The 26,312-nt window shown below is 38.4% G+C and overlaps 1 protein-coding gene across 3 annotated transcripts in view; it reads left to right on the forward strand.

Annotated features, from left to right (window-relative positions):
* The window catches only part of TEX9 (testis expressed 9), a 221,453-nt gene that overhangs the window by 187,527 nt on the left and 7,614 nt on the right, over positions 1-26,312 (forward strand). For all 3 annotated transcript variants that reach the window (XM_081227396.1, XM_081227395.1, XM_081227397.1), the window contains one exon: positions 5,360-5,494. In XM_081227396.1, the coding sequence (XP_081083522.1) occupies positions 5,360-5,494 (135 nt within the window). The remainder of the gene's footprint in view (positions 1-5,359; positions 5,495-26,312) is intronic.

A 26,312-nucleotide genomic window follows, 5' to 3' on the forward strand; every position in this document is an offset into this window, starting at 1 on the left:
TTGTTTCCCTTTTCTCAGGAATCACAACCCTACTGTTTTCCAGTATTTCTAAACAGTTATTAAACATATCTTAATCACTTTTTCTAGTTGTTGACAGTGCATTTTTGTGTCACGTGTTTATTATTTCTTCATGGCCAGAAGACTTAATCTCATTTTTGTTTTGTTTTTTGGTTAAATTAAAGTTATTGGTGCACTCCACAAGTTTCTCTGACCATGGATTTGTCATATTAACACTCTTATTAACATCAGTAACTCACCTTCTTTAAAAAAATGTCTGCCCTCTTGTTATCTTGCTCCAGGTAAAATTGATCTCTGTGTCATTTCCTAAAACTGCTTTGTTCTTTTCTGCTTTCATAGTAAAAACTCTTCAAAAGCATTTTCTCACCTTCTTCATTTCCTTATATTGTAAAGAAAGCTTTTTTTCATTTTTGCCTGTATTTATCCTGCAAAATCATGATATGAATGTACCTTATCTTTGTTTAATATTGTATATATATCATATACATATAAGAGTTATATATTCTCATTTTTATATATTTTATTACATAGCTCTACCCCTTCCCCCATATTCTTTATTTCCTTCTTCTCCAGCTTAGGTTCCATACACAACTTAATTATCCATTGAATATATTCTTAATTTCCCTGCCAGTGTAGTGTGTGGCAAAACCCAACCTAATTTCCCCCATACTGCTTGTCTATACGGCTGGACAAAAATACACAGCCAAGTGGATTGGTCCTACTTTAACTTATTTACAAATATCAAGTGTAATGCTATTTTCCTCTCCTACTTTCTGAGAAGGTAGTCCCCTCTCCCACTTTCAGAGGTGATTATTAAACAGGTTATTTTTTCTCCTCATGTTTCCAATACCTCTTCCAACATTACCATTCTCAGTTCACAACTTCCCCCTATTTTACTAAGAAAACAGTAAATTTTACATCAGTCTCTTGGCCTTTGTACCCATCTACTCTTCTTTCCCCCTCATTACCATGGATTACTATCTCTTCTATCTAAAGCTGATCACCTCACTGTGCACTGGATCCCGTAGTCTGTCTTACTCAAGTACTTTGCTCCTACAATTATCCTGTTTTCCATTCTCTTGCAAAAATCAAATTTACTCTATCTATGAAATTATTTGCATTAGCATACAAACATGCCACAGGATCTCCAATATATATATTTTAAAACCTCCATAGATCTCATATGTACCTCTGGCCCTGTATCATTACTCTCCTTTATAGCAAAGCTTCTTAAAATAGTTGTCTCTATTCAATTTATCTATTCCTCACTTGCCATTCTCTCGAAACTACAACAGTTAGGCTTCTATCTCTACTCTGCCTCTGAAACCATTCTTAACAAGGTCACTAGTAATCCACATTGCCAGTTCTAGTCAGTTATTATTCCTCATAGTAATTTATATCTCAGCAATATTTGACATAGTTGATTTCTCCCTCCTTGAAACACTTGATTTGGCTTCTGGAGCATCACACTCATAATTTTCTTCCTTGTTTTCCTGACCTTTCTATGTTGGAGTGTCCAAGGCTCAGTCCTTGGCTCTCTTCTGTCTACATCCAATTCTGAGATGCACTCGTTCATTTCCATGGCTTTACGTACCATCTATGTGTTGATCACTCTCACATTTCTACTCCTTGCTAGGATCTTTCTTTGAGCTCCAGACTCTTATTAACATCTTGCTTCCAACTTGATATCAGTACTTGGTATGTTAAACATCCTGTGTCCTAAAGAGGGAGCTCTTGCTTCCCTGCTCTCTGCAGACCTTCTCCTTTTCTCCCTCTCAGTAAAAACATTGAGTTATTTAGGCCAAAATCCAAGAGTCATCTTGAATCTTCTCTTTCCTCACACCATCATCCAGTCCATCAACAAGTCCTGCCAATTCTGTCTTCAAAATACATGGAATTAACTACTTCTCAAAAACTCATTACTCCCACCCAAGCCCAAGCTACTGTGTTTCACTTATACTATTCTAATGACCTCCTAGATTTCCTACACTCAGTAGCAATACCACAATAGCTAGAGTACAGTTGACCCTTGAACAGCCTGGGGTCTAGGGGCGCCGATCCTCTGAACAATCTAAAATCCCCATATAATTTATAGTTGGCCCTCTGTATCCCCAGTTCCTATGTACCTGTGGTTCCACATCTGCAGATTCAACCAACTGTGGATCGTGTATTACTGTAGTATTTACTATTGAAAAATTTCTGTGTGTAAGTGGACCCACATAGTTGAAACCCATGTTGGCTCAACTGCAGTCCTTAAAAAAACTTAGGATAACACACACACACACACACACACACACACACACACACACACCGACTAAAAACCCTCCAAAGACTTTCCATGTCATTCAGAATAAAATCCAAACTATGAGGCAGGGTTTACAAGGTCCACCTAAGGTCACCCTGGGTGTTTGTGCAATCTCGAGACCTAACACTGCCTGTGTCACTGAGCTGAAGCCACACTGACCATGTAGGAGATCTTTGAATATATTAAATGCATTCCAGCCTCAGGGTCTTTGTCTTCTTTGTTCCACCAGATCTATACATGAATCATTCCCTCATTTGGAAGCCTTTCCCTAACCACTGTATTTTAAATAATTATGTCCCTCCCACATTGCTCTGTCCCCTTTTTTTTCCTTCTTCCTTTTTTTTGGAAGGGGTGGTGGTGCTTCACTGCACGGCTTGTGGGATCTTAGTTCCCTGACTAGGGATCAAACCAAGCCCAGCAGTGGAAGCACAGAGTCCTAACCACTGGACCGCCAGGGAATTCCCTACTCAGTTCTCTTACACTTTCTTTTTCTTCATAGCCCTTATCACTGTCAGATGTTACATACGAGTGTGTATATATGTATGTGTTTATCATCTGTCTCTTCCTCTAGAGTGCAAGCTTTACTAGAGGAGAACTTTGGTTAATTGTCATGTGCCCATCATGTAGAATAGTACCTGGCAGTGTAGTAAGTGCTTGATAAATGTGGTGAATAAGTAAAACCTATTAGGCATAGATATTACTACTTCCAATTTCAGATGTAGAAACAATCTACCACAGCTGGCAGGTTTTTTGATTCCAAGTTTATTGCTTTTTGAACCTCAGCCACTTGTTTCTAGAACCTTATCTGATTGTTTATTTGTCCTCATCTGATTTCTCCTCATCAGAAATACTATGGTTGTTTTTGTTACTCTTTAAGCATTTGCTACATTTGTTTTGTACTGTTACTGATGCATACCTCTTTCTCGCACTATCCCAGTACCTTATGAATGCTTTAAAAATTATGGGAGAATCACAAATTATTTCTTCTTAGATCTCTTAGTATTTGAGTTTTAAACTTAGACTTGATTTTCTTTAAGCTATCCAGCTTTTTCTTTTAAAACTAATGTGAAATTCAGGATTTGAGATTTTTCATAAAAATGTTCTCTAGCAACCTGTAAACTTCTTAATTTGGGAGGTAATAATAGATTTGCTTTAGGAGAGAGTTTTCATCCTAAAAATACTCAATATTGGTATCTTGTCTGCACTTTGTAAAAAGTACTGAAGTATGATTGAAAACAGAAGTGTTTTCAAGTTTTTGTTAAGATTATCCCTTTCTTAATGGATTTTCTCATATAGGAAAATTTAATTCCTACTTTACTATTCTTCTGACTATCCTTTTTCTTTTTCACTTTTCCCAAGAAGTGGGGCACTATTGATTCAACAGTAGGGGAACATCATGTGGTAAAGAAAGGTTTTCTTTTTTCTATGAAGTAGGTTACAGAGTCACTAGCAGGAAAGAGAAGGGCAAAGATTCATTTCCATATTCTTGTGAGAAGAGGCTGAAATGAGGCAGCAAGAATTGTGCCTTGGTAGCTAATGAGAGTCTCTGCCTTTTCCGTGTGAACAGTGAGAGAAATCAGACTGCTCTTAGCGTAGCTACCACCCACAAAGCTGTGAAGAAGGCTGGTGAGAGCAGATGGTATCCAGGCACAGTTTGATTTGTGTAGAAACCTGCATAAAGAGCAGCATGTGTTTTGTTTTGTTTTGTTTTCCCCTTAATTACTCAGAGCCAGGGAGATCAGTGTTCAAATAAAACATAGTGATACAGCCAGGAGAAAAAATTATAAAAGAAGAAAACAGACAACTACGTTGTTAACTGCATCATTTCAATTCCATGATATTTACTGAGAGTGTCTGCTTTGTATAATGCTCTGTACCAGGCATTGTAGGACATGCAAAGAAGAGTGAGTTAAATATTACAAAATAAATTCAGTTCAGTAAACATGTCATTAGTGCCTTTTATATGCTGCTGAAGTGCTGGGAATATAGAAATTAAAGTAGTTCTATCCTTAAGGAGCTTACAATATAGTGGGGGAAATGAAGTAAATGGATAGTTTCGGTTCCACACAAGCAGGTTCTATGATATATGTATATCAAGATGCTATAGAAGCTCTGAAGAAAGGGTACTTAATTCAACCTGGGAGGATAGTGAGGAAGACAGTGAGGGAAGGCTTCTGGGAGAAGGTAAAACCCCAGTGTATAGCCCTGAGTCTTGAAGGATGAATAGTTGTTAGCCAGGTAAAAATGAGGGGTAGGGAGAGATCAGGGCAGAAGGAAGAGTATGAGCAAAGGGTCGGAGGCAAGAAATATCATGGCTGTTTGGGAGAGATCCAAGCAAGTACTGCTGTTATAGCTGAAGGTAACATTTGTGGGAGGAGATGAGATTATGGTACCAGATTGTGATGGAGTTTGGAGCTTATCCTGTATGTTCATGTTTCTTCCTGTGTGGCCTGTAGACTCTGCAACAGCAACTCTTAGAATATTTGCAGAAATGCAGGTCTAAACCCACACCAAGATATGGAAAATATCCATAGAATCTGTTGTTTTTGCTCAGAATTGGGATTTTCCTATATTGCTAATATACAATAGAATGCTCTGTACTTAACAAATATTTTTTCAAGTGATATATTTCATCAGGTTTACACAAACACAGTATTATGAGAGAATTTATGTCTTACATTGGTGTTTTGGGAGGTTCCCAAGAGAAGAACCATGATTATAAAATGTTGTTTATAAAGTAAATGTAGAAGACATGTATACTGACTCTTGGGATCAATAAAAAGGCAGAAAATTCCAAACAGAAAGCAATTTGGAAGCCTAATTTGTGACTACATCTTTAAGGATATATTTTCCTAAAACCAATTCAGAGTGAGAATTCCCTGAGACCTCTGTCACTCAGTGTTCAGTCTCTGGCCGTGTGTGTGTGTATACAGTTTAGGAGAAAGCAAGGCATATGGAAATGGAAAATGTTTCAGAATAATAGAAGGAACATATGATATGTTTATAAATGTTCTACATATCTCTCTTACTGTACAGGAATTAGAGAATAAAAGAAGACTACAAAAACAAGCTGCTGCTAGTCAAAGTACCATGGAAGTTCGCTTGAATAGAGCTCTAGAAGAAGCAGAAAAGTATAAACTGGAGTTAAGTAAGCTAAAGCAAAATAACAAGGTATGGAAAAACTGAATAATTTGGGTTGTGATCACCTTTGGTAACTTTCTCTTTTATGCAAGACTCAAAAGTGATAGTTTTTAAATTATAATTCTTGATGTCACGGTGAACACACCTCTTTTCAGAAGAAATACCCTTATTAGCAATATGTACATTTCCAATAAGTTAGAATTATATTGCTTGGACTAGTGCCATACTGGGTGATGGCACAACTCTTTGGAGAATTCATTCATTTTTTCATCCAACAGATCTTTATTGTGTGCCCATCTTATATGCCAGATACCTTTCTAATCTCTGGGAATAAATAGATGGTGGAAAAAAGTCTGTTTTGAATCTCAATTCTGTTCTATCCCTCTCTGAGCCTCAATTTTTCTAATATATAATGCAAGGGGCTATTTTACAGGGCAGTAGTTCTCAAACTTGAGCACATATCAGAATCACCTGGAGGGTTTATTTAAACATAGATTCCTGGGTCCCACCCACAGATTTTCTTATTCAGTAGATTTGGAGTGAGACTTGAGAATGTGCAGGGTTTTTTGTTTTTTTCAATTTTTATTGGAGTGTAGTTGATTTACAATGTTGTGTTAGTTTCTGCTGTACAGCGAAGTGAATCAGTTATATGTATATATATATATCCATTCTTTTTTAGATTCTTTTCCCATATAGGTCATTACAGAGAATTGAGTAGAGTTCCCTGTGCTATACAGTACTGTGTGTATGTCAATTCCAACCTTCCAGTTTATCACTCCCCCCTTACCCTCTGGTAACCATGTTTGTTTTCTAGATCTGTGACTCTATATTGTAGATAAGTTCATTTGTACCCTTTTCTTAGATTCCACATATAAGCAATATTATATGATATTTGTCTTTCTCTGTCTGACTGACTTCACTCACTGTGACGATCTCTAGGTCCATCCATGTTGCTGCAAATGGCACTATATTGTTCTTTTTTATGGCTGAGTAATATTCCATTGTGTGTGTTTGTGTGTGTGTGTGTGTACACACATATATATATACACACCATATCTTCTTTATCCATTCCACTGTTGATGGACATTTAGGTTGCTACCATGTCCTGGTTATTATAAATAGTGCTGCAATGAACATTGGGGTGCATGTATCTTTTCGAATTATGGTTTTCTCCAGATGTGTGCCCAGGAGTGGGATTGCTGGATCATATAGTACCTCAATTTTTAGTTTTTCAAGGAACCTCTGTACTGTTCTCCATAGTGGCTGTACCAATTTACATTACCACCAATGATGTAGGAGGGTTCCCTTTTCTCCACACCCTCTACAACATTTATTGTTTGTAGACTTTTTGATGATGGCCATTCTGACTGGTGTGAGGTGATACCTCATTGTAGTTTTGATTTGCATTTCTCTAATAATTAGTGATGTTGAGCATCTTTTCATGCGCCTCTGGGCCATCTGTTTGTCTTCTTTGGAGAAATGTCTATTTAGATCTTCCACCCATTTTTTGATTGGGTTGTTACGTTTTTTGATATTGAGCTACATGAGCTGTTTGTATATTTTGGAGATTAATCCCTTGTCAGTTGCTTCATTGGCAAATATTTTCTCCCATTCTGAGGGTTGTCTTTTTGTTTTGTTTATGGTTTCCTTTGCTGTGCAAAAGCTTTTAAGTTTAACTAGGTTCCATTTATTTATTTTTGTTTTCATTTTCATTACTCTTGGAGGTGGATTGAAAAAGATCTTGCTACAATTTATGTCAGAGAGTGTTCTGCCTATGTTTTCCTCTAAGAGTTTTCATAGTATCTGCCTTACATTTATGTCTTTAATCCATTTTGTGTTTATTTTTGTGTATGGTGGTAGGGAGTGTTCTAATTTCATTCTTTTACATGCAGCTGTCCAGTTTTACCAGCACCACTTACTGAAGAGACTGTCTTTACTCCATTGTGTATTCTTGCCTTCTTGTCATAGATTGGGTGACCATAGGTGTGTGGGTCTGTCTCTGGACTTTCTATCATGGTCCATTGATCTGTATTTCTATTTTTGTATTGGTACCATACTGTTTTGATTACTGTGGCTTGGTAGTATAGTCTCAAGTCAGGGAGCCTGATTCCTCCAGCTCCGTTTTTCTTTCTCAAGATTGCTTTGGCTATTTGTGGTCTTTTGTGTTTCCATAAAAATTGTAAAATATTTTGTTCTAGTTCTTTGAAAAATTCCATTGGTAACTTGGTAGGGATTGTATGGAATCTGTAGATTGCTTTGGGCAGTATACTCATTTTCACAATGTTGATTCTTCCAATCCAACAACATGGTATATCTGTCCATCTGTTTGTGTCATCTTTTATTTCTTTCATCAGCATCTCATAGTTTTTGGAGTACAGGTTTTATGTCTCCTTGGGTAGGTTTATTCCTAGGTATTTTATTCTTTTTGATGCCATGGTAAGTGGGATTGTTTCCTTGATTTCTGTTTCTGATCTTTCATTGTTATTGTATAGGAATGCAAGAGATTCCTGTGTATTAACTTCTATCCTGCAATTTTACCGATGCATTGATGAGCTCTAGTAGTTTTCTGGTAGCATCTTTAGCATTTTCTATGTGTAGTATCATGTCATCTGCAAACAATGACAGTTTTACTTCTTTTCCAATTTGGATTCCTTCTATTCCTTTTTCTTCTCTGATTACGTGGCTAGGACTTCCAAAACTATGTTGAATTATAGTAGTGAGAGTGAACATCCTTGTCTTGTTCCTGATTTTAGAGGAACTGCTTTCATTTTTTTACCATTGAGATTGATGTTTGCTGTGCGTTTGTCATGTATGGCCTTTATGATGTTGAGGTGTGTTCCCTCTGCCCGCTTTCTGGAGATTCTTTATCATAAATGGGTGTTGAATTTTGACAAAAGCTATTTCTGCATCTATTGAGATGATCATGTGGTTTTATTCTTCAATTTGTTTTTTCTTTAATATTAATCTATTTATTTAGCTGTGCGGGGTCTTAGTTGCAGTATGCAGGATCTTTGTTGCCGTATGCGGCATCTGTTGCAACATGAGGGATCCTTAGTTGTGGCATGCAGTATCTAGTTTGCTGACCAGGGATCGAACCCAGCCCCCTGCATTGGGAGCAAGGAGCCTTAACCCTGCTTAACTAGTCTTCACTGGACTGCCAGGGAAGTCCCTATTCAATTTGTTGATGTGATTTATCAGATTGTTTGATTTGTGTTATTGCAAAATCCTTGCATCCCTGGGATAAATCCCACTTGATCGTGGTGTATGATCCTTTTAATGCGTTGTTGGATTCAGTTTGCTAGTATTTTTTTGAGGATTTTTGCATTTATTTTCATCAGTGATATTTGCCTGTAATTTTCTTTTTTTGTGATACCTTTGTCTGGTTTTGGTATCAGGGTGATGGTGCCCTCATAGAATGAGCTTGAGAGTGTTTCCTTTCTCTGCAGTTTTTTGGAAGAGTTTCAGAAGGATAGGTGTTAACTCTTCTCTAAACGTTTGATAGAATTTGCCTGTGAAGCCATCTGATTCTGGGCTTTTGTTTGTTGGAAGATTTTTAATCACAGTTTCAATTTCAGTACTTGTGATTGGTCTGTTCATATTTTCTATTTCTTCCTGGTTCAGTCTTGGAAGGTTGTACATTTCTAAAAATTTGTCCATTTCTTCTAGGTTGTCCATTTTATTGGCATATAGTTGCTTGTAGACAGTCTCTTACTATCCTTTGTATTTATGTGGTATCCATTGTAACTTCTCCATTTTCATATGTAATTTTTTTTTTTTTTTTTTTTTTTTTTGCGGTACACAGGCCTCTCACTGCTGTGACTGGGGCACAGGCTCTGGACGCGCAGGCTCGGCAGCCATGGCTCATGGGCCTAGCCACTCTGTGGCATATGGGATCTTCCCGGACCGGGGCACGAACCCGTGTCCCCTGCATTGGCAGGCGGACTCTCAACCACTGCGCCACCAGGGAAGCCCTGTTTGTGTTTTTTACAGGGTTTTTTGCCTGTAATTTATTTCTAATCTCATAGCTTTGTGGTTGGAAAAGATGCTTGATATGATTTCAGTTTTCTTAAATTTACTGAGGCTTGATTTGTGACCCAAGATGTGATCTGTCCTGGAGAATGTACCATGTGCATTTAAGAAAGTGTATTCTGCTGCTTTTGGATGGAATGTCCTATAAATATCAATTAAGTCTATCTGGTCTAATGTGTCATTTAATACTTCTGTTTACTTATTAATTTTCTGTCTCAGTGATCTGTCCATTGTGTAAGAGAGGTGTTAAAGTCCCCCTCTATAGTTGTGTTACTATGAATTTCCCCTTTTATGGCTGTTAGCATTTGCCTTATATATTGAGGTGCTCCTATGTTGGGTGCATATATATTTACAATTCTGTACTTAAATATGCAGTTGTAAATTCTTCTTGGATTGATCCCTTGATCATCATGTAGTGTCCTTCCTTGTCTCCTGTAACAGTCTTTAAAGTCTATTTTGTCTGATATGTGTATTGCTACTCTAGCTTTCTTCTGATTTCAATTTGCATAGAATATCTTTTTCCATTCCATCACTTTCAGTCTGTTTGTGTCCCTAGGTCTCTTATAGACAGAATATATACGGGTCTTGTTGGTATCCATTCAGCCAGTCTGTGTCTTTTAGTTGGAGCATTTAATCCATTTACGTTTAAGGTAATTATTGATATGTATATTCCTATTGCCATTTTCTTAATTGTTTTGGGTTTCTTTTCAAAGTCTTTTTTCTTCATTTACTTTTTTGTTCTCTTCTCTTCTGTTTCCTGCCTAGAGAATTTCCTTTAGCATTTGTTGTAATGCTGGTTTGGTGGTGCTGAATTCTCTTAGCTTTTGCTTGTTTGTAAAGCTTTTGATTTATCTGTCTAACCTGAATGAGAGCCTTGCTGGATAGAGTATTCATGGTTTAAAATTTTTCCCTTTCATCACTTTAAATATATCATGCCACTCCCTTCTAGCCTGTAGAGTTTCTGCTGAAAAATCAGCTGATAACCTTATGGGGATTCCCTTGTATGTTATTTGTTGCTTTTCCCTTGCTGCTTTTAATATTTTTTTTGTATTTAATATTTGTTAGTTTGATTGATATGTGTCTCAGTGTGTTCCTCCTTGGTTTATCCTGTATGGGTTCTCTGCACTTCCTTGACTTGGGTGACTACTTCCTTTCCAATGTTAAGGAAGTTTTTGACTATAATCTCTTCAAATATTTTCTCAGGCCTTTTCTCTTTTTCTTCTTCTTCTGGGACCCCTATAATTAGAATGTTGGTGCCTTTAATGTTGTCCCAGAGGTCTCTGAGACTGTCCTCATTTCTTTTCATTCTTTTTCTTTATTCTGTTCTGCAGCAGGGATTTCTACCATTCTGTCTTCCAGGTCACTTATTTGTTCTTCTGCCTCAGTTATTCTGCTATTCATTCCTTCTAGTCTATTTTCATTTCAGTTATTGTACTGTTCATCTCTGTTTTTTTGTTCTTTAGTTATTCTAGGTCTTTGTTAAACATTTCTTGTATCTTCTCTATCTGTGCCTCCATTCTTTTTCCAAGATCTTGGATCATCTTTACTATCATTACTCTGAATTTTTCTTTAGGTAGATTGCCTGTCTCCTCTTTATTTAATTGTTCTTGTAGGTTTCTATCTTCCTCCTTCATCTGCAACATATCTCTTTGTCTTTTCATTTTGTCTAACTTACTGTATGTGTGGTCTCCTTTCCGCAGGCTGCAGTATTGTAGTTCCTCTTGCTTCTGGTGTCTGCCCCCTAGTGGGTGAGGTTTATCCAGAGGTTTGTGCCATTATCCCCTTGATAGGAGGTTTGACTGGTGTTGTGGTGACCAGAGCCTGCCCTGGATATTGAGTGGGGCCTCCCTTTGCTCTGTGGTTGTCACTGTCCTGTCAGGGGTGGGGTCTGCTCCCTGGTTGTTGGAGTAGAGGCCCCAGATCTGTTTCTTAGCTGTGTTTCTGTACTGTGGTGTGAGGTAGGTGGGAATGGAGCACTCCCACTGGGAGATAAGCCACTGAGTATTCCTCCTCTGGAGCTGTTCACCATGAATGTCCTCTGTTCTGTCCCCTTTCGCCCATTGTGCGGGCTCACAAAGTACACTGTTGTTGGCACTGCTCTCGGTCCCACCTTAACTGTGGGTATGCCAGCAGTTGGCTCTGTTGACTCTCAGGCGTTTTCACCAGGCCACTGGCATAGCTCCACTGAAGTCAGGTCCCAGGACTACAGTAGTTGTGCACCTGGACCTGCTGTGGAGCTATGGAAGCAGCTCAGACTCTGGCCTGGCCCAACCTCTGCATGTATGTGCCCACAAAGCCCACAGCTGCTAAAGCCAGACTCGTCCCACCTACTGGAGCATTTGTCTTTTCAGATGTTTTGCAGGCACTGAATTTAGGAAGCCATCAGTGGAGGTGTAACTCCGCAGTTCACGCAGCCATGAGGAGAGATTTCAGCTCTTCTTCCTTAGTCACATGGCCCCCTGGGGTTCAGCTGTGGTTTCAGCCCCACCTCTGTGTGTTCCTCCCACCAGAGTCTGCTCCAGAGGCTGTCAGAGCACAAGAGCCCATCGGGCAGGAAGGAACAATGGTGGTGATCAGGGTGAGCGGGCTCCCCAGGCAGGAGGGTGCTGGGGTAGGGATTGGAACATGCAAGCCCATCAGGCAGCAATCGGGTGAGTGGGTCCCCCAGGCTGATGGAAGGGGTGGAGGAGGCAGTAGCAGAGCTATGAGAGCCAGCTCCAGCGGGAGCCCTCCTTAGTGCCCATGGATGCAGGGTCTGGTGCGTGAGGGGAGAGGCTGTAATGGCCGCCCCGCCCTTTATGCATCACTCAACAATGGCTCTTTGCCTCTGTGGAGGTCCAGGCTTCCTCTACGAGCATTCCTTGTTGTGGAGCTCCTTACTCCCGTCCCTTCTGGCTGTCGTCTCACACCCAACAGCAGTCCCCTCCCCAGGTTTGCTCTCCAAACCCCACATTCCAGCCACCATCAGACACCTGTCTCAGGCTGAGGTGCACAGGGCTGTGGCACAGACCATCCTGTCCTGCTTCCTCTCCTCTTCCTTTTTCCTTCTTTCTTTTGTCCTACCCAGTTATGTAGGGATCTTTCTTGTCCTTTTAGGTGTCTGAGGTCCTCTGCTAGTGTTCAGCAGGTGCTCTGTGAGAATTTTTCTATTTCTAAATGTATTCTTGATGCACTTGTGGGGAGAGATGAACTCCACATCCTCCTACTCCTCCACCATCTTGGAAAGTCCAAATGTGCAGGTTTAACAAGTTACCAGCTGATGCTGATGCTAGTGCTTCTGAGATGACATTTTGATAACCACTGTTATAGAGTTATTGTAAGGATCACCACTGGGTCTCTAGCATCTAGCCAATGATTGGTGTAGAATTAACACTCAGTTCCTGGAATATCTGTTGAATAAATGAAGACTCAAATATCAATGGATGTGAAAGCCTTTTGTACACTCTATAAATACTGGCTATTAGTTTTTGGTTTTGTGTCAACCTGAAAGTGACACTCCATTGGAGTCTCTCCCTTAGGACAATACGTAGTTATTTAACAATGCCTTGGATGATGAATTTAGGTGTCACCCTCCTTACATGCACAGATTTTGGATTAAATTAGTAACACTTAATAGGACATAGAACTAAATCAATCTTGGTAAGTACGATATTTCTAACAGAGGCAAATATATTACAGTGACTACAGAGTTTTAAGATATTGTCTGTGTGATAGTTTATGCTGTATGATCAGACTGTGTTCACATTCAAGAGCTATCGATAGTATGACTGGGAATTATTAATAGAATGTATTTAATGAACAACTTAGGAAGTCAGCTTTACAGACTTGCCAGTAATTATGTTATTGGAGTATTATTTCTAATTCTGGTGTATTCTAAAGGGATTTTGAAGAAAATAAAATGGAATAATCATGTAAATGTCAGTATTTGCTAATTCCGGTTTCAGATTTGAGCTCTATTTTAGCACATACATTAGAGAAGTAGAAAGAAAAACTTATTTCCATGAAAACAGATGACTCTCCTATTCTAGCCAGCCATTTTGCAAATTCAGGTCATCAGGATTTGGTATGTGAACATCTCAGTTCAAAACCATCAACAAAATAAAAACAACTTAGCTGTGTTCAAGACAAACTTCTGACTCTAGGTCTGCATTATGGTGATCGATTTAAACATAGTGGGATGACATTTTGTTGTATATATTACTTAAGTGTTTACTCTCAAGTAGACATTTTGAGATCAGAGTTCTTAAATGTACTTGTTACATGTATATTGTTTCAGATTTCTGAAAAAATATGTGTATGTGTCTTAAGTTTTTGATTTTTAAATTATTTTGCCCTGTTTCTAACTTTGAGGGGTGTTTTCTTTTTTCTTAACATCTTTATTGGAGTATAATTGCTTTACAATGGTGTGTTAATTTCTGATTTATAACAAACTGAATCAGTTATACACATACATATGTTCCCATATCTCTTCCCTCTTGCGTCTCCCTCCCTCCCACCCTCCCTATCCCACACCTCTAGGTGGTCACAAAGCACCGAGCTGATCTCCCTGTGCTATGTGGCTGCTTCCCACTAGCTATCTATTTTACGTTTGGTAGTGTATATATGTCCATGCCTCTCTCTGGCTTTGTCACAGCTTACCCTTCCCCCTCCCCATATCCTCAAGTCCATTCTCTAGTAGGTCTGTGTCTTTATTCCCATCTTGCCCCTAGGTTCTTCATGACATTTTTTTCCTTAAATTCCATATATATGTGTTAGCATACAGTATTTGTCTTTCTCTTTCTGACTTACTTCACTCTGTATGACAGACTCTAGGTCCATCCACCTCACTATAAATAACTCAATTTCGTTTCTTTTTATGGCTGAGTAATATTCCATTGTATATATATATATATATATTCCATTGTATATATGTGCCATATCTTCTTTATCCATTCATCCGATGATGGACACTTAGGTTGTTTCTATCTCTAGGCTAAATAGAGCTGAAATGACCATTTTGGTGCATGACTCTTTTTGAATTATGGTTTTCTTAGGGTATATGCCCAGTAGTGGGATTGCTGGGTCATATGGTAGTTCTATTTTTAGTTTTTTAATGAACCTCCATACTCTTCTCCATAGTGGCTGCACCAATTCACATTCCCACCAGCAGTACAAGAGTGTTCCCTTTTCTCCACACTCTCTCCAGCATTTATTGTTTCTAGATTTCTTGATGATGGCCATTCTGACTGGTGTGAGATGATATCTCATTGTAGTTTTGATTTGCATTTCTCTAATGATTAATGATGTTGAGCATTCTTTTATGTGTTTCTTGGCAGTCTGTATATCTTCTTTGGAGAAATTTCTATTTAGGTCTTCTGCCCATTTTTGGATTGGGTTGTTTGTTTTTTTGCTATTGAGCTGCATGAGCTGCTTATAAATTTTGGAGATTAATCCTTTGTCAGTTGCTTCATTTGCAAATATTTTCTCCCATTCTGAGGGTTGTCCTTTGATCTTGTTTATGGTTTTCGTTTGCTGTGCAAAAGCTTTGAAGTTTCATTAGGTCCCATGTCTGTATTTTTGTTTTTATTTCCATTTCTCTAGGAGGTGGGTCAAAAAGGATCTTGCTGTGATTTATGTCATAGAGTGTTCTGCCTATGTTTTCCTCTAAGACTTTGATAGTTTCTGGCCTTACATTTAGGTCTTTAATCAATTTTGAGCTTATATTTGTGTATGGTGTTGGGGGTGATCTAGTCTCATACTTTTACATGTCCCTGTCCAGTTTTCCCAGCACCACTTATTGAAGAGGCTGTCCTTTCTCAACTCTACATTCCTGCCTCCTTTATCAAAGATAAGGTGACCATATGTGCGTGGGTTTATCTCTGGGCTTTCTATCCTGTTCTATTGATCTATCTTTCTGTTTTTGTGCCAGTACCATACTGTCTTGATTACTGCAGTGTTGTAGTATAGTCTTAAGTCAGGGAGCCTGATTCCTCCAGCTCCGTTTTTTGTTCTCAAGATTGCTTTGGCTATTCGGGGTATTTTGTGTTTCCATACAAATTGTGAAATTTTTTGTTCTAGTTCTGTGAAAAATGCCAGTGGTAGTTTGATAGGGATTGCATTGAATCTGTCGATTGCTTTGGGTAGTAGAGTCATTTTCACAATGTTGATTCTTCCAATCCAAGAACATGGTATATCTCTCCATCTATTTGTATCATCCTTAATTTCTTTCATCAGTGTCTTATAATTTTCTGCATAAACGTCTTTTGTCTCCTTACGTAGGTTTATTCCTATATATTTTATTCTTTTTGTTGCAATGGTAAATGGGAGTGTTTTCTTGATTTCACTTTCAGATTTTTCATCATTAGTATATAGGAATACCATAGATTTCTGTGCATTAATTTTGTATCCTGCTACTTTACCAAAATCATTCATTACCTCTGGTGGTTTTCTGGTAGCATCTTTAGGATTCTCTATATATAGTATCATGTCATCTGCAAACGGTGACAGCTTTACTTCTTCTTTTCCGATTTGGATTCCTTTTATTTCCTTTTCTTCTCTGATTGCTGTGGCTAAAACTTCCAAAACTATGTTGAATAAGAGTAGTGAGAGTGTGCAACCTTGTCTTGTTCCTGATCTTAGTGGAAATGGTTTCAGTTTTTCACCATTGAGGACGATGTTGGCTGTGGGTTTGTCATATATGGCCTTTATTATGTTGAGGAAAGTTCCCTCTATGCCTACTTTCTGCAGGGTTTTTATCATAAATGGGTGTTAAATTTTGTCAAAAGCTTTCTCTGCATCTATTGAGATTATCATATGGTTTTTCTCCTTCAATTTGTTAATATGGTGTATCACATTGATTGATTTGCATATATTAAAGAATCCTTGCATTCCTGGAATAAACCCCACTTGATCATGGTGTATGATCCTTTTAATGTGCTGTTGAATTCTGTTTGCTAGTATTTTGTTGAGGATTTTTGCATGTATTTTCATCAGTGATACTGGCCTGTAGTTTTCTTTCTTTGTGACATCCTTCTCTGGTTTTGGTATCAAGGTGATGGTGGCCTCGTAGAATGAGTTTGGGAGTGCTCCTCCCTCTGCTGTATTTTGGAAGAGTTTGAGAAAGATAGGTGTTAGTTCTTCTCTAAATGTTTGATAGAATTCGCCTGTGAAGCCATCTGGTCCTGGGCTTTTGTTTGTTGGAAGATTTTAAATCACAGTGTCAATTTCAGTGCCTGTGATTGGTCTGTTCATATTTTCTCTTTCTTCCTGATTCACTCTTGGCAGGTTGTGCATTTCTAAGAATTTGTCCATTTCTTCCATGTTGTCCGTTTTATTGGCATAGAGTTGCTTGTAATAATCTCTCATGATCTTTTGTATTTCTGCAGTGTCAGTTGTTACTTCTCCTTTTTCATTTCTAATTCTATTGATTTGAGTCTTCTCTCTTTTTTTCTTGATGAGTCTGGCTAATGGTTTATCAATTTCATTTATCTTCTCAAAGAACCAGCTTTTAGTTTTATTGATCTTTGCTATCATTTCCTTCATTTCTTTTTCATTTATTTCTGATCTGATTTTTATGATTTCTTTCCTTCTGCTAACTTTGGGGTTTTTTTGTTCTTCTTTCTCTTATTGCTTTAGGTGCAAGGTTAGGTTGTTTATTCGAGATGTTTCCTGTTTCTTAAGATAGGATTGTACTACTATAAACTTCCCTCTTAGAACTGCTTTTGCTGCGTCCCATAGGTTTTGGGTCGTCATGTCTCCATTGTCATTTGTTTCTAGGTATTTTTTGATTTCCTCTTTGATTTTTTCAGTGATCACTTCGTTATTAAGTAGTGTATTGTTTAGCCTCCATGTGTTTCTATTTTTTACAGATCTTTTCCTATAATTGATATCTAGTCTCATAGCGTTGTGGTCAGAAAAGATACTTGATACAATTTCAGTTGTCTTAAATGTACCAAGGCTTGATTTGTGACCCAAGATATGATCTATCCTGGAGGATGTTCCATGAGCACTTGAGAAAAATGTGTATTCTGTTGTTTTTGGATGGAATGTCCTATAAATATCAATTAAGTCCATCTTGTTTAATGTATCATTTAAAGCTTGTGTTTCCTTATTTATTTTCATTTTGGATGATGTGTCCATTGGTGAAAGTGGGGTGTTAAAGTCCCCTACTATGAATGTGTTACTGTCGATTTCCCCTTTTATGGCTGTTAGTATTTGCCTTATGTATTGAGGTGCTCCTATGTTGGGTGGATAAATATTTACAATTGTTATATCTTCTTCTTGGATCTATCCCTTGATCATTATGTAGTGTCCTTCTTTGTCTCTTCTAGTAGTCTTTATTTTAAAGTCTATTTTGTCTGATACGAGAATTGCTACTCCAGCTTTCTTTTGGTTTCCATTTGCATGGAATATCTTTTTCCATCCCCTTACTTTCAGTCTGTATGCATCTCTAGGTCTGAAGTGGGTCTCTTGTAGACAGCATATATATGGGTCTTGTTTTTGTATCCATTCAGCCAGTCTCTGTCTTTTGGTGGGAGCATTTAGTCCGTTTACATTTAAGGTAATTATTGATATGTATGTTCCTATTCCCATGTTCTTAATTGTTTTGGGTTTGTTATTGTAGGTCTTTTCCTTCTCTTGTGTTTCTTGCCTAGAAAAGTTCCTTTAGCATTTGTTTTAAAGCTGGTTTGGTGGTGCTGAACTCTCTCAACTTTTGCTTGTCTGTAAAGGTTTTAATTTCTCCATCAAATCTGAATGAGATCCTTGCTGGGTAGAGTAATCTTGGTTGCAGTTTCTTCTCCTTCATCACTTTAAATATGTCCTTCCAGTCCCTTGTGGCTTGCAGAGTTTCTGCTGAAAGATCAGCTGTTAACCTTATGGGGATTCCCTTGTGTGTTATTTGTTGTCTTTCCTTGCTGCTTTTAATATGTTTTCTTTGTATTTAATTTTTGACAGTTTGATTGATATATGTCTTGGCATATTTCTCCTTGGATTTGTCCTGTATGGGACTCTCTGTGCTTCCTGGACTTGATTAACTATTTCCTTTCCCGTATTAGGGAAGTTTTCAACTATAATCTCTTCAAATATTTTCTCAGTCCCTTTCTTTTTCTCTTCTTCTTCTGGAACCCCTATAATTCGAATGTAGTGCATTTAATGTTGTCCCAGAGGTCTCTGAGACTGTCCTCAGTTCTTTTCATTCTTTTTTCTTTATTCTGCTCTGCAGTAGTTATTTCCACTATTTTATCTTCCCAGTCACCTATCCGTTCTGCCTCAGTTGTTCTGCTGTTGATCCCATCTAGAGAATTTTTAATTTCATTTATTGTGTTGTTCATCGATGCTTGTTTCATCTTTAATTTTTCTAGGTCCTTGTTAAATGTTTCTTGCATTTTGTCTATTCTATTTCCAAGATTTTGGATCATCTTTACTATCATTATTCTGAATTCTTTTTCAAGTAGACTGCCTATTTCCTCTTCGTTAGGTCTGATGGGTTTTTATCTTGCTCCTTCATCTGCTTGTGTTTTTCTGATTCTCATTTTGCTTTTTTTACTGTGTTTGGGGGTCTCCATTTTGCAGGCTGCAGGTTCATAGTTCCCGTTGTTTTTGGTGTCTGTCCCCAGTGGCTAAGTTTGGTTCACTGGGTTGTGTAGGCGTCCTGGTGGAGGGGACTAGTGCCTGTGTTCTGGTGGATGAGGCTGGATCTTGTCTTTCTGGTGGGAAGGTCCACGTCTGGTGGTGTGTTATGGGGTATCTGTGGACTTATTATGATTTTAGGCAGTCTCTCTTCTAATGGGTGGGGTTGTGTTCCTGTCTTGCTAGTTGTTTGGCATAGGGTGTCCAGCACTGTAGCTAGCTGGCCGTTGAGCGAAGCTGGGTGCTGGTGTTGAGATGGAGATCTTTGGGAGATTTTCGCTGTTTGATATCATGTGGAGCTTGTAGGTCTCTTGTGGAGCAGTGTCCTGAATTTGGCTCTCCCACCTCAGAGGCACAGCACTGACTCCTGGCTGCAGCACCAAGAGCCTTTCATCCACACGGCTCAGATAAAAGGGAGAAAAAGTAGAGAGAAAGAATTGGTAGAAGTTGAAAGAAAGAAAGAAAGAAAGAAAGAAGGGATGGAGGGAGGGAGGAAGGGAGGAGGGAAGGAAGGAAAAGAGAATGAAAGAAAGAAGATAAAGTAAAATAAAGTAAGATAAAATAAAATAAAGTTATTAAAGTAAAAATTAATTATTAAGAAAAAAATCCGGACGGATAGAACCCTAGGTCAAATGTTGGAAGCAAGGCTATACAGACAAAATCTCACATGGAAGCATACACATACACACTCACAAAAAGAGGGAAAGGGGAAAAAATCATAAATCTTGCTCTCAAAATCCACCTCCTCAATTTGGGATGATTCGTTGTCTATTCAGGTATTCCACAGATGCAGGGTACATCAAGTTGATTGTGGAGCTTTAATCTGCTGCTTCTGAGGCTGCTGGGAGAGATTTCCCTTTGTCTTCTTTGTTCTCACAGCTCCCGGGGCTCAGCTTTGGATTTGGCCCCGCCTCTGCGTGTAGGTCGCCTGTGGGCGTCTGTTCTTCACTCAGACAGGACGGGGTTAAAGGAGCCGCTGATTTGGGGGCTCTGGCTCACTCACACTGGGGGGAGGGAGGGGTACGGAGTGCGGGACGAGACTGTGGCGGCAGAGGCCGGCGTGATGTTGCACCAGCCTGAGGCGCGCCTTGCGTTCTCCCGGGGAAGTTGTCCCTGGATCTCGGGACCCTGGCAGTGGCAGGTTGCACAGGCTCCCTGGAAGGGGGTGTGGATAGTGACCTGTGCTTGCACACAGGCTCCCTGGTGGCTGCAGCAGCAGCCTTAGCGTCTTATGCCCGTCTCTAGGGTCCGCGCTTTTAGCTGCAGCTCGCGCCCGTCTCTGGAGCTTCTTGAAGCAGCACTCTTAATCCCCTCTCCTCACGCACCAGGAAACAAAGAGGGAAGAAAAAGTCACTTGCCTCTTCGGCAGGTCCAGACTTTTCCCCGGACTCCCTCCCGGCTAGCCGTGGTGCACTAACCCCCTGCAGGCTGTGTTCAAGCCACCAGTCCTCTCCCTGTGCTCTGACCTAAGCCGGAGCCTCAGCTCCCAGCCCCGCCCGCCCCGGTGGGTGAGCAGACACGCCTCTCGGGCTTGTGAGTGCTGGTCAGCACCAATCCTCTATGCGGGAATCTCTCCGCTTTGCCCTCCGCACCCCTGTTGCTGTGCTCTCCTCTGTGGCTCAGAAGCTTTCCCCCTCCCCCCTCCGCTACCCACAGTCTCCGCCCGCAAAGGGGCTTCCTAGTGTGTGGAAACCTTTCCTCCTTCACAGCTCCCTCCCACTGGTGCAGGTCCCGTCCCTATCCTTTTGTCTCTGTTTATTCTTTTTTCTTCTGCCCTACCCAGGTATGTGGGGAGTTTCTTGCCTTTTGTGAGGTCTCAGGTCTTCTGCCAGCGTTCAGTAGGTGTTCTGTAGGAGTTGTTCCACGTGTAGATGTATTTCTGGTGTATCTGTGGGGAGGACGGTGATCTCCGCGTCATACTCTTCTGCCATCTTCCCCTCGTCCCCCTTCATATTTTTAAAAGTGTAACTTCTTTCACTCAGTAAAATATTTTGAGATTCATCCATGTTACTGAATGTTACAGTAGTTCACTTTTAATAATTTTATGCATGGTGTAAATCTACCAAACTGTACCACCTGTTGATGGACATTAGGGTTGTTTCCACTTTTTGGCTATTACAAGTAAAGCCCACATGAACATTCACGTGTAAGTCTTTGTGTGGACATGTCTTTTCATTTCTCTTGAGTAAACACCTAGGAGTCAATTATCTGGTTGTATTTTACATGTACGTTCAGCTGCCAAACTGTTTTCTAAAATGGTTGTACCAATTTACATTCTCAACAGCACTGTATGAAAGCTGCAGCTGTTCCATACCTTCCCCAACACTTACTGTGGTCGGTTTTTTATATTTTAGCTGTTCTAATAAGTGCCTAGTGGTATTTCATATTATGCTTTTAATTTGTATTTCCCTAATGACTAGTGATGTTGAGCATATTCATGTGCTTATTTGCCATCTTGCTATCTTTTTTCCAGTTTTATTGAGATATAATTGACATACAACATTCTATAAGTTTAAGGTGTATAACATGATGATTTGACTTACATATTTTGTGAAATGATTACCATAATGTTTAGTTAATATCCATCATCTCATATGTATACAAAAAGAAAAAGAAAAAAGTGTTTTTTTTCTGATGATGAGAACTCTTAGGATCTACTCTCTTAACTTTTAAATATACCATAGAGCAGTGTTAACTCTAGTCATCAAGTTGTATATTATATACCTAGTACTTTTTGTCTTATAGCAGGAAGTTTATACATTTCGACCACTGTCATCCAATCCCACCCTCCCACCACCCTCTGCCTGTGGTTACCACAAATCTTATCTCTTTTTCTGTGAGTTTATTGTTTTGTTTTTGTTGTTGTTTTAGATTCTACACATAAGTGAGATCATACATTATTTGACTTTCTCTGACTTATTTCACTTAGATAATGCCTTCAAAAGCCCATCCATGATGCTAATGGCAGGATTTCCTTCTTTTTGTAGCTAGATAATATTCCATTGTGTATATATCCCACAACTTATTTATCCATTCATCTGTCATGGGACACTTAGGTTGTTTCTATGTCTTGGCTATTGTAAATAATGCTGCTGTGAACATTGGGGTGCAGATATTTATTTGACATAGTATTTTTGTTTCCTTTGGATATATTCTCAATGGTAGAATTGCTGGATATATGGTAGTTCTATTTTTAATATTTTTGAGGAACCTCTAAACTGTTTTCCATAGTGATTGGAATATAATGTACAATCTTATCAACAGTGCACAAGTGTTCGTTTTCCTCCCCATCATCACCATCATGTGTTATCTCGTTTTGTTTTTTTTATGATAGCCATTCAAACAATCATGAGGTGATACCTCATTGGGTTTTTTTAAAACATTTTTTTTTTTAATTTTTGCCTGCATTGGGTCTCCGTTGCTGCACACGGGCTCTCTCCAGTTGCGGCGAGCGGGGGCTACTCTTCATTGCAGTGCATGGGCTTCTCATTGAGGTGGCTTCTCTTGTTGCAGAGCACAGGCTCTAGGTGCACAGGCTTCAGTAGTCGTGGCATGCAAGCTCAGTAGTTGTGGCTTGCAGGCTCAGTAGTTGTGGTGCACGGGCTTAGTTGCTCCATAGCATGTGGGATCTTCCCAGACCAGGGCTCAAACCTGTGTCCCCTGAATTGGCAGGCGGATTCTTAACCACTGTGCCACCAGGGAAGCCCCCTCATTGTGGTTTTATTTTGCATTTCCCGAATGATTAGAGATGTTGAGCACCTTTTCATGCACCTGTTGGCCATTTGTAAATCTTTGGAAAATTGTATATTTATGTCCTTTGCTCATTTTTTAAATTGGATAATTTGATTTTTTTTGTGTTGAATTGTATGAATTCTTTATATGTTTTGAATATTAACCTCTTCAGGTATATGGTTTACAGTATTTTTCCCCTTCTGTAGGTTGCCTTTTCATTTTGTTGATCTTTTTTTTTTTTTTTTTTTTGCTGTGCAGAAGCTTTTTACTTTGACATAGCCCCACCTGTTTATTTTTCATTTTGTAACTTCTGATTTAGGTATCACATCCAAAAAAATCATTATGAAGACCAATGTCAAGGCGCTTTATCCTGTGTTTTCTTCTAGGAGTTTTATGGTTTCTAGTCTTACATATAAGTTTCTATTCCATTTTCAGTTCATTTTTGAGTGGTGTAATATAGAACTAGTTTCATTCTTTTTATATGTGAATATCAAATTTTCCCAGCACCATTTACTGAAGAGACTATCCTTTCTCCATTGAGTATTCTTGGCTCCTTTGTCAAATATTAGTTGACTGTACATGGTGGGGTTTGTTTCTGGGCTCTTGATTCTGTTCCAGTGGTCTATGTTTCTGATTTTATGCTAGTACCATACAAATTTTGATTACTACAGTTTTATAATGTAGCTTGAAATTGGGAAGTGTGATGCCTCTTGCTTTAATCTTTCTCAGGATTACTTTGGCTATTGGGGCCTTTTGTGATTCCGTATAAATTCAGGATTTTTTTTGCTAATTCTGTTTAAAATTTCTTCAGAATCTTCATGGGGATTGCATTGAATCTATAGGTGGCTTTGGTAGTATTGACATTTTAAAAATATTAATTATTCCAATCCATGAACACAGGATACTTTTCAACTTATTTGTGCCTTATCTGATTTCTTTCATCAATTTCTTAAAGTTTTCAGTGTATAGATCTTTCACATCCTTGGTTGAATTATCTCTAAGTATTTTATTCTTCTTGATGGAATTCTAAATGGAATTGTTTTCTTTCTTTTTCAGATAATTTGTTGTTAATGTATAGAAACTACTAATTTTTTTAATGTTAATTTTGTACCCTACAACTTTACTGAATTTGTTGATGAGATCTAACAGTTTTTTGGTGGAGTCTGTAAGACTTTTCTATATATAAAATCATATCAACTGCAAACAGAGGCAATTTTACTTCTTTTCCAGTTCTGATACTTTTTATTTTTCTTGCTTGATTTCTCTGGCTAGAATTCTAGTACTATGTTAAGTAGGAGTGGTGAGAGTGGGCACTTGTCTTGTTCCTGACCTTAGAGGAAAAGCTATCAACATTTCACCATTGAGCATGATTTTAGCTGTGGGCTTGTCATATATGGCCTGTTTTTTCATTGAGGTAAATTTCTTCTAAACCTGATTTGTTAAGAGTCTTTATCATGAATGATGTTGAATTTTGTCAGATGCTTTGTCTGTGTCTATTGACATGATCATGTGATGTTTTTCTTTCATCCTATTAATGTGATGTATGACATTGATTTACAGATATTGAACTATTCTTGCCTCCCTGGGATAAATCCTGTTTGGTCATGGCGTATGATCCTTTTAATGTATTTTTCAATTCAGTTTCCTAATGTTGTTGAAGATTCTTGCATCTGTGTTCACCAGTGTTATTGGTCTGTAATTTTCTTATTTTTGTGGTATCTTTATCTGATTTTGGCATCAGGGTGATGATGGCCTCAAAGAATGACTTTGGAAGCATCCCCTTCTCTTCAATTTTTTGGAATAGTTTGAGAAGAATAAGAATTAAATCTTCTTTAAATGTTTGGCATAATTCATTTGTGAAGCCATCTGGTCTTGGACTTCTGTTTGTTGGGAGTATTTTTTTATTACTGATCTAATTAGTGTTAATTGGGGTCTGTTCATATTTTGTATTTCTTCCTCATTCAGTCTTGGGAGACTGTATATTTCTAGGAATTAGTCCACTTCTCTAGGTCGTCCACTTTATTGGTGTGTAATTATTCAGAGTAATCTCTTATGATCCTTTGTATTTCTGTGGTGTCAACTGTAACTTCATTTCTGATTTTACCTATTTGGGCCCACTCTCTTTTTCTTCTTAATATGTCTGGCTAAAACTTTATCAATTTTGTTTATTTTCTCAAAGCTCTTAATTTCTTTGTTTCTTGTTTTCTCTCTTTTTCATTCTTTCATCTCTATTTCATTCATTTCTGCTCTGATCTTTCCTTCTACTAAATGTAGGTTTTGTTTGTTCTTTCTAATTCATTTGGGTTTAAGGTTAGGGTCTTTGAGGATTTTCTTGTTTCCTGATGTCAGCTTGTATCACTATAAACTTCCCTCTGGGAACTGCTTTTGCTGAGTCCCATAGATTCTGGATCATTGTGTTTTTGTTTCTGTCTCCATGTATTTTTTTATTTCCTTTTTGATTTCTTCAGTGACTCATTGGTTGTGCAGTAGCATATTGTTCAGCCTCCATGTGTTTTGGGTTTTTTAAATAGTTGATTTATAGTTTCATAGTGTTGTGGTCAGAAAATAGGCCTGGTATGACTTCAGTCTTAAAATTTATTAAAACTTGTTTTGTGGCCTAGCATGTGATCTATCCTGAGAATGTTCCATGTGCACTTGAAAAGGATGTGTATTCTGCTGCTTTTGGATGGGATGTTTTATATATATCTGTTAGGTTCATCTGATCTAATGTGTTTAAGGCCTGTGTTTCCTTATTGATTTTCTGTCTGGATGATCTGTTCATTGATGTAAGTGGAGTGTTAAAGCTCTTGGCTATTATTGTGTTACTGTCGATATCTTTCTTTATATTTGGAATTATTTGCTATATGCATTTAAATGCTCCAGTTTGTGTGCATAAATATTTACAAGTGTTATATATTCTTGTTCATTACATAACGTCCTTCTTTGTCTCTCGTTACAGACTTTGTTTTTCCATTCCCTCACTTTCACTCTGTGTGTGTATTTAGATCTGAAGTGAATCTCTTTTAGGCAGCATATGTGTGTGTGTGTGTGTGTGTGTGTGTGTGTGTGTGTATCTTGTTTTTGTATCTGTTCAGCCACTGTGTCTTTTGATTGGAACATTTAGTACATTTACATTTAAAGTAATTATTGATAGGTACGTACTTACTGCCATTTTCTTAATTGATTGGGGGTTGTCCTTGTAGTTCTTATTTCATCCTTTCTTCTTTTCCTTCCTTCACTTGTGATTTGATGACTATCTTAGTGTTATATTTGTATTCCTTTATCTCTTTTTGTGTATCTATTATAGATTTCTTGGTTTGTGATTACCATGAGGTTTATATATAGCAACATACACAGGTGAATATTGAAAGTTGAAGATGTCTTAAGTTTGAACACATTCTAACAACCCTGGAGATGAGCAATCTACCCAGTAAAGTGTTCGTGGTAATGACCGTAAAAATGCTTAATGTACTAGGAA

This window comes from Mesoplodon bidens (assembly GCF_964165515.1).
Source record: "Mesoplodon bidens genome assembly, chromosome: 3".
In the NCBI taxonomy this organism is placed as follows: domain Eukaryota; kingdom Metazoa; phylum Chordata; class Mammalia; order Artiodactyla; family Ziphiidae; genus Mesoplodon; species Mesoplodon bidens.